General features: G+C 40.6%; 1 protein-coding gene across 1 annotated transcript; it reads left to right on the forward strand.

The window, feature by feature from the left end:
* Window positions 1-3,092: 3,092 nt before the first annotated feature.
* LOC110488544 (SLIT and NTRK-like protein 2) lies at window positions 3,093-7,763 on the forward strand. Its single transcript, XM_021560777.2, has one exon. It carries the CDS (start codon window positions 3,670-3,672, stop codon window positions 6,235-6,237), a length of 2,568 nt encoding a protein of 855 aa, XP_021416452.2. The 5' UTR covers window positions 3,093-3,669; the 3' UTR covers window positions 6,238-7,763.
* The last annotated feature ends 1,741 nt before the right edge of the window (window positions 7,764-9,504 follow it).

Genomic DNA, 9,504 nt, shown 5'->3' on the forward strand with positions numbered 1-9,504 from the left:
AAGCAAAAGTTTCCCTCCAGAGATTACCATTACCCCATCCAAAGTCAGTTCTCCATCATCACGTTCTGGTCAAATGTTGTGTGATAGAGATGGCTACAACTGAATTCTTTGGAACGTTTAGTTGTGCTGTGTGTAACTTTGGGGCAAAATGCCTTTTGGCCGCATTTCTGTCTATCGTTGGCTATCATGCATTTTTATGACCACATTGCTTTATGCAATCAGATAGTTAAAACACCAAGCCCACTCTTGCAGTGGTGCATTTGGTAACCATTCCCCTCTGTGCCCTGTAATGAATTTGGCAATTGGCCTGTCAAGCTGTGCCCTCACAAATATGTACAAATCCATCTGAATCTATTTGGAAGTTATTGTTATTGTCCTTTGTGTTATTCTATCAGACTTTGATTTATTGAGTTCATGACATGATTCTCATCTTAAATTTTGGATACGAAACAATTTTAAATAGTGTAATCTCAAACAATGTGCAGAAACATTTTTAAAAAAAATGGATATGAGTCCTTAATCTAGACAGAGTAAATATCATGTTCACTGACTGTGAGGATGCAAGCCAGCCTAGCACAGTCTGCATTTCACAAATTAATATTCCCCTTACTCCCCGCCATTACATTAATTTGGTTGTCTACCCAAACGCTAGGTATTTTGTTGTAGGTTTACCTCAGTAATTAGAACATTATTATCAAAGTAATGTCAAAGTCATTTAGTCTTTATGTCGTTTGGACATATGTGAATTTTATTCACCTTGCTTCTGTGTTTGTTTGATTAGGCCTATTTCAGCAATGGCAATTATTGCTCTCATGCAAGCGTTTGGTTTAATAGTTTACACGGTCAGCTAATGATTAGGATTTTAGTTTACTATAAGACCTATAGGTCATGAATAACTCACTTTAGAAATGTTAATTGCATGCTAATTCATTGTTTCCCACACATCCGAAGTGCACTTCCTGATCCTATAAGATTGGGTGCCTATTCCTATCCAGTAACAGCTGCGCAGAACGTAAGGTTGCCCTCACAAAAAAAATTATTGGTATTTTGGACACAGTAACTGCAGAATAACTGCACTCTAACTTCAGTTACACTGCAAAATGACTGCAGTAAAAAAACTGTTATTTTGGAAGCAGGTTTTGCAGCATACTGCAGTAATACTGCACTCGAATTACATTGCACTCTGACTGCAATGTTTTTTCATAAGGGTTTAAGAAAACGGGAAAAGCTGTCCTGGGTGGCAAGGCGAACAAATTTGGCTCAGGAGTTTAGTTTCTCCCTTTGATATTTTGAGAATGGAGGTCTACTGTATAAGAGCTCTGTATTATTTTGAATTGATTAATTGTATGGACATTTTGTTCTGTGCTGATTTTATTCTTGTGGATCAATCTGTACGCTATAAACCCAAGTCGACTTGACTTAACCCTAAAGACTTTTGTCCAGGTCCTTCCTGTAAACATAATGTCCTTTCGTAGGAAAGTCATTGATATTCATGAGTTATGTTGGGTGATTGGTTGAGCTTTCTTGGGTGTGTGAGGTCACACCGGTGGGGTTTTACCTTTCCACAAACTGTCTGTTGATTAATATAAGCAAGTTGACCCACGGAATAGGAAATCCACGATTTGTTGCCAAGTAATGGCTACTGGCTGGCCAGTGAGCTAGTTATCTACATTTCAGTAATTTAGCTAGCATCCCAAATGCAGTGGTCAGTGTATAAACTTACTATGAGTTGAACATATTTGTCTAAAAACAAATGTATTGCCAGTTATTGTTGCCCATGGTGTTATCATGCCTAACCATTAGCTCTTGAGTTTGGCTAACTGTTAGCTAGCTAGTTGACTACTGCCTGGCCAGTGTTAGCCAGCATGCTAGCTATCTACATGTCAGTCAGTAGCTATACTTCTAAATGCAGTGTTCACTGGATAAACTATCCATGAGTTGAACATATTTTGGTGAAAACGAACTAGTAGTCAGTTGTTGTTGTTGTCCATGGTTGAACCATATCTAACCAGCTGGCTTCTGATGCCTATGTGACATGTCTAGCTAACGTTAGCTAGCTAGTGTTGGTCGCTGACCTGTTTTATAAAAAAAATGGCTGAGGTGACTCAAACCCTTAAGTTAGCTAAACAAGCCCTCCTCGGCAACAATCTTATTGGGGTCCAGGAAAATGAGATATTTATTTTAATTTTAAGATAAATGTCATTGTTGGTGGTTACTACTGGTTTTAGGGTTGTCAAAGTGTGATCCAAGCGGAGAGAAATTGTCCGCCATTGTTTTGGTAACTGCTCGGAGGGATCTCATGCCCCCAATAAGGTTTAACCGACGGATAATAATTACATTGCCTCTGGGTATCTTATGAAAGGAAATGTTGCTTCCTGTAACACCCCTTGCCCATGAGACACATTAGTTAATCACTAGCCTATACTAACATCGGGTTTACGGATACAGTATTTTCAACCTAACATCCGTTTGCTCAGGCTCGTTCTATGCCTGCTACTTTAGGTTACTTTATCACAGTCACTATATAGAAAACACATTACTCTTTTGAATTGGGTGTGCATATGTGTGTGTGTTGAAGCCCTATTCAAACGGTAGAGGTGCGTATTCCCCCTAGTGGTGTGCAAAAAACAAGATTCCACTTACAATACTGAGCTTGGTTTCTAAATCATTCAAAATAATAATACAACTGAAGGTTGTATTGAAGATTCATTTTTCATATATTTTCTCATGCATTTTGTAGGGGAAATAAAATCTAATTAAATTGTAGTACACTACTTTTCTGAAGTTCCCATTAATGTCGTTAACTCTACAAAAAGGTGTTGTATTCCAATTGAATTTATATTACCCTGTGACAATGTTTATTATCATAACATTAGCATGGTGTTTATTATAAACTATCCTACTACTGCTGTTTTCATTAGTAGCCAAGGTACCAGTAATCCTAGCCTGAAAAATAATGCTATTTTTACAATTACTATGAGAAGAATGGAAAACTTTTCAAGTATGACTTTTGTCGATGCTAGTGACGTAGGGCTGAATTCCTTGAATGTGGGAGGACGTAGAGCAGAAATTCTAAGGCATAGATAGCCCTCTGCGGATGCGCAGGCAGAGAATGCTTCAGCCCGTTATTCCTCAGTATCCAGTCTCTCTCAGAGTTGGATCTCTCAGTGTTTTTATCGAGAAAGTGAAGGAAAACTCCAAGTGATATGCTACATACATTTAATTTTTTGTCAAGAACGAAATTGTACTTAATGACGAATGGAATTTCGTGGGATCAAGGCGAGCAGAGACTGTACAATCTCTGTCGCTGAGTGAGTATCTATCTCACTGTTTCTGATTGTGCTGCTACGGAAATGCTTGAAACTGCTGCATGAATGGTCGTGGGTATCACCGGGGATTGCGGTAGCCTACATTGCGAAGCTATCCCCTGACTAACAGACAATGTGCCCACTCAAGCCTGTCGCAGAACGTATCCGATGAATGATTCCTGGTTTAATTTGCCTGTTGGGTTGTAACGAAGATCAATGGAGAGACCTGCGCGTCCGTGCGCCCTGGTACCTTTTTTACACTAATGTTGTGTTAATTTGGGTTACATGTCCCTACTGAAATTCCCAACTCCAAGGCTCATACAACGTTGATGCTGGATAATTCAGCAACATTGTTGTAAAAATGCTGAACAGCGTTTTGTTGCTCAGCGTTTTAACTGTGACCAGTTTCGCATCGAAGACAGACAGCCGCAAAACATCGAAAGAAATTTGTAAGAACCGCTGCTCCTGTGAGGAAAAAGAGAATATATTGAGCATTAACTGCGAAAACAAAGGGTTTACAACGGTGAGTCTATTTCAGCCTCCACCGAACAAAATCTGCCAACTCTTTCTCAATGGAAACTTTCTTTCGAGACTTAATCCGAACGAGTTTATCAATTATGGTAATGTCACATCCCTTCACCTGGGAAACAACGGGTTACAGGAGATACAGACTGGAGCTTTTACTGGACTGAGGTTTTTAAAACGACTTCATCTCAACAACAATAACTTGGAGATAATCAAGGAAGTCACCTTTGCTGGTTTAGAGAGTTTGGAGTATTTACAGGCAGATTATAATTACATCAGCGCCATTGAAGCAGGTGCATTCGGCAAATTAAATAAACTGAAAGTGCTGATTCTCAACGACAACCTCATGCTGTCTCTTCCCAACAATGTATTTCGTTTCGTTATGTTAACGCATTTGGATCTAAGGGGGAACCGGCTTAAAATGTTGCCTTTTGCTGGTGTGCTGGAGCACATAGGCGGCATTATGGAGATCCAACTGGAGGAGAACCCGTGGAATTGCACCTGTGATCTGATACCCTTAAAAGCCTGGCTGGACACCATCTCGGTCTTTGTAGGGGACATCGTGTGCGAGACCCCCTTTAGACTGCATGGAAAGGACATTACACAATTGATTAGGCAAGATCTATGCCCCCGACGTAATGCTGGTGATTCGAATCACCGCGCAATGCAGCCCCCTTCTGATTCCCAATACGACGGCCCCTCTCCCACCCTACACCCCGGTGTCACTCCAACAAAAGCCCCACGGGCCTCTCGTCCCCCTAAAATGAGAAATCGCCCTACACAACGGGTAACGTCTGGTAAGGACAAACAAGTGCTGGGGCCTATAATGGTTTATCAGACTAGGTCCCCTGTTCCCATGACCTGCCCTAGTATATGCGTCTGTACCTCCCAGAACGCAGACACTGGATTAAATATCAACTGCCAGGAGAGGAAATTGCATAATATAACAGACCTTACCCCTACACCCTCCTATCCAAAGAAATTGCATTTAACAGGGAATTACTTACATACCATATATAGAACAGACCTAACCGAATACAGTACACTCGAGCTCCTCCATTTAGGAAATAATAGGATAGCTGTTATTCAGGACGGGGCCTTTGACAACCTGGCTAATCTACGGAGACTTTACCTCAATGGCAATTACATTGAAAGTCTATCCCAATCATTATTCGTAGGGCTGCAGAGCCTTCAATATTTATACCTGGAGTACAATGTCATCAAGGACATTTTACCACAGACGTTTAACTCATTACAGAATCTGCAGCTGCTGTTCCTAAACAACAATCTACTAAGATCCCTTCCCGACAATATATTTTGGGGGACTATGCTAACAAGACTGAACCTGAGGAACAATCACTTCTCCCACCTGCCGGTGCGCGGTGTGCTCGACCAGCTCTCCGCATTCATTCAGATCGATCTGCAGGAGAACCCATGGGATTGCACATGCGACATCGTCGCCCTTAAAAACTGGATGGAGCTGTCCAGCACCAGTGTAGTGGTAAATGAAATCACATGTGATTCGCCCTCCAAACACGCAGGGCGGCTGCTCAGATCTCTGCGTAATGACGCAATTTGTCCCGAGCCTAACGAGGTCACAGTAGGCCTAACCAAGGCCCCCACGGTCAGTCCCAGCACCGACTCCACTCCCCCGCTTGCCATCACGTCAACAGAAGAGCAGATACCCGAGATGCACGCGGAGGTGCCCCTGTCTGTTCTCATACTGGGACTGCTCGTGGTGTTCATTCTGTCGGTCTGCTTCGGGGCTGGTCTTTTTGTATTCGTCCTCAAACGACGCAAAGGAATTGATAGCGTCCCCGCCAGTGCCAATCATTTAGATATAAACTCTTTCCACGTACAGTATGGTTCATATAGCTCAGAGCCCACTGCAGACAAAACAGAGACACATGTGTATAACTACATCCCTCCCCCCGCTAGCCAGATGTGTCAGAACCCTATCTACATGCAGAAAGATAGCGAGCAGGTGGCGTACTATAGGAATCTAAAAGAGCTAACTTTCAGCACCATGGACCCGAAAAAGTCGGAGTTGCCCCCAAGCCCATATACCATAAGCACAGTGGAACTCAATGAGAAACAATCTTGTGGCAATCGACAGCCGGAGCTGCTTTATCAAAACATTGCAGAGAGAGTTAAGGAGCTTCCGACTGCTGGCGATCAGAATTACAGTTTCTGCACTTTACCGAAAAGACAATTCATTCCTCCATTTGAAACTACTAGACGACACAAACAGGACAGGTTGAATAAAACTGTTCTCTATGGGACTCCACGAAAGTATTATGCTGAACAATCAAAAAATGAACACCCTTTGCTGCCTGGGAAGCTAAAAACAGAACCAGACTACCTCGAAGTTCTGGAAAAACATACTGCAATGAGTCAGTTGTAAGATATGGCCCTACTTACTATCATCACACGTATTACATCGGTATGTATCTATGTATTCCACAAATTGACGAGTCCAACTCAAACAAAGCAACCTAAGCCTTTTTATCTTTTTTTATTTTCCAGCTGTATTGAGTCAACGTAGCCCTTTATGCAGACAGTTATATTATATTACTGGAGGTTTAACATATTTATTATACTTTAAATATAAAGACTGTAGCAGGTACCGCAAGAACTATGTATAATACGGCTGTGTGCATTTTATATAATATATTTTATTTTCTCTGTGGAAACAAATATCATTTTTAGATGAATAATTGAGAAATTACATTCCTGTATATAATAATGAGTGTCAAACACATGTAAAGGTTCTGTCCACATGACGATCCATTTATTCCAGAAGTGCCTTTGCACTCCGAGTATTTTATCTTTGCTTTCTGCAAATGGAAATTTGCTGTATTTTAAGAATCTTTATGTACAATTTAATTATTTGTCCATTACATTAAACATAATTGAAGAGGGTATGTATGGTAAATAATGTTTTGAATATCTAAGTGTCTTTCAAGATGTACAGTTTAGCGAATTGCATAAGATTGTATGCTATAGATGAGCAATACAAGTGCCAGAAGAGCAATTCCATTTTCACCGAAGCACTTTGTCAAGTCTGAATTTGAGGTGAGCATTATTAAGATTATAACTGTCTGTCTTTGTGTTTGTGTGTGTGCTCCCATGTGATGAGGGGTTGGGTGCTTTGGGGGCGGTAACATCTCTCTCTTTGATGGAATCCATAGACCAATGTGTATTGATGAGGAATTTGATGAGTACTTTTGGCACGAATGACGAATTTATCGACCAAGGGCCCTCACAGGAATACCATTAATTTCACACTTATTATTTTCTACCCAACAGTTAGAGAGAAGCAGTGTCCACTAAAAGTGTAGATTATTTATCTCAATATTCTGATTTAAGGGTGATAAAAACTACAGCTCTCCAGGAGCTTACTTGAAAGGCACAAATTATGATTAGTTCTCAAAGCTCCTCATACACAACATGTCTTGTTTCTAATGGTTTTAAGGAGACAAGTTTATATTCTGCCCTTCAGGTGACATTTGCTTTGAGGTCTGCTGTAGACCTATACCTTCTTCAAGCCCAGATTGTTCTGCTGTTTTTTTTCTCTCACTCTGTTTCCTGGCTGCTTCAAGTAGCTACTATTGTGTCACTGTCAATGTTGCAGATATTTTTCAGCTTGTGCATTTTCAATGGATTCTACAGTGTGGGGACTTTTCACTTGATTTGTTGGATTTCACATTGACTTTGTAAAGAGTGCACAGTGTTGTTGTTGTTGTTTTTTATCACAGGTTGTTAATCACATTGGTCAAATAGATTAATGAAATAAGTGTATAAGTGTCTACTGAGAACCAACACAAATTGGGAATTGAAGTTAGCAATAACTGGCCTTCTGATTTGATTGAATCCTGGATTTTATGCTTAAACATTTTCAATACAGAACACTGACCATGAAAAAGTTAATTATGTGAGTCTTATCTTATAATACTGACATTCTGCTTGTGGGTAAGTGAGCTTGTGCTTGTGGGTAACTAGCAGAGGCCATTGAGTTGGTATGAGTGAGACTGAGTGAGAGTTCTGTTCATTCCTTCTGAGTGATTTTTTTTGCCTGGGCACAATGGGCCTCTGTGTTGCTGTTTACTGGTGCTGTGGAGAATGAGGGGTTGGACATGTCTTGCACACCAATGAGGCAGCTAGCTCCCACAGTCCCCACCATACTCCTCCTCTCCTCATATCAAATGGGACTGGGAGGAGGAGAGATGGCAATGGAATGCAATAGCTTTACAACAGAAGCTATCAATCACTCTGATCAGTTCACACTGGAAAATAGGATAAAATATTATAAATTGCTTCACAATTTGAGGTTGAGTGACTAATATGTTTGGAACATTTGAGTGGTTTTGTCACAAAGGATTTCCTTCAATCCATGGATCCTATAAAGGAAACAGTTGTTAGATATCTTTATTGATCAACAGATTGTAATTGATTCACTCTCCCTCTCATTTAATTCTAACAATATGGTTCCTGTTGTAGACAGGAATGTAAACCTTGACCTTGCTATATTAAGGCACTAGCGGTGAACTAGAGTGAATCAATGAAGACTGCTTTCAGATGCTTGCTGCTAGGGGCCTCAATCCCAGACCTCTTCAGAAATACTCTCGGCGAAGTTCATGTTTATTCAAAGGTCGGACTGTCTTTTTTCCCTCTTTGATTTGTGATGAGGCCCAACGAGAGTTGCCTATGCTTGTTGTGTATGATACTGAATCTCTTTGACATGGTGGAGACTACGAGACCTGTGGGAAGCATGGAAGGTCTATGTTCCTCCTTCCCAGTGTCCCCGGGATTGGCCGGAGTCACAACCAATTCACTCTCAAAGTAATGAAGTGACATTTTGAAACCAACAGTCAGGGTCTGTGACATATTTAATTAACCTTAATTTTATTTTATAACCTTTACATATTACTATTTCATATTTTGGATCAATATAGATGCATTGTTCCACATGAACTATCAGATGGTATAGTTTATCTAAGAAATGTTCAGATAAATGCTAGGCTCCTATATGGTAAACAGTGCTACAGGAATATTTGTTATTGATTAAATCAAAGTAACCAAGTAAACATCTCAAAGTACAGTTAATTGAAATAATCAGCCATATGCTGAAATATGAGCCATGTTCACAATATATTCAGCTTAATTACAGTCATTTCAAGTGTTCAGTAGAGTCAATATTTCCCGCTGACATGGTTGTGCAAATTATGGGGATATATTATGCGTTCTAGTCTTTGTTTCAGAGATGAGGTTTGTCTTAGAGAGAGAGTGAGAGAGCGAGAGAGAGAGAGACTGTCTTCGTTCCTTCCACAGTCCTTTGACGAATATTGCACCAGTTTCATGGCTGCTTAATCATTTAGACATTAATGATGGGCCATGTTAAATGTTGACAGAATTCCTTGAACAACTGTCGCAGGATAAACAACCTTGTAGTCTCTGCACAATGTACAGTCTGCTGCCTAACAGTACAAATGTGTGCCCTGTTTTTGATCTATGAACACCGACGTGGCAATGGTTTAAAACACAGCCGCAACCTCTCTGTTAAACACACCGCATGAACAGTGAAGGCTGTTGGACTCACAGCCATGACGAAGATCAATGGGTTGCTTTCCCCCATTTTTCTGTATGGTTGAGGGATAATCCTAGTGCACAC

The sequence above is a fragment of the Oncorhynchus mykiss genome, chromosome 14, assembly GCF_013265735.2.
Source record: "Oncorhynchus mykiss isolate Arlee chromosome 14, USDA_OmykA_1.1, whole genome shotgun sequence".
NCBI lineage: Eukaryota > Metazoa > Chordata > Actinopteri > Salmoniformes > Salmonidae > Oncorhynchus > Oncorhynchus mykiss.

Coding starts and splice junctions, on each gene's coding strand:
- LOC110488544 (XM_021560777.2), top strand. CDS start 3,670: ATGCTGAACAGCGTTTTGTTGCTCAGCGTTTTAACTGTGACCAGTTTC.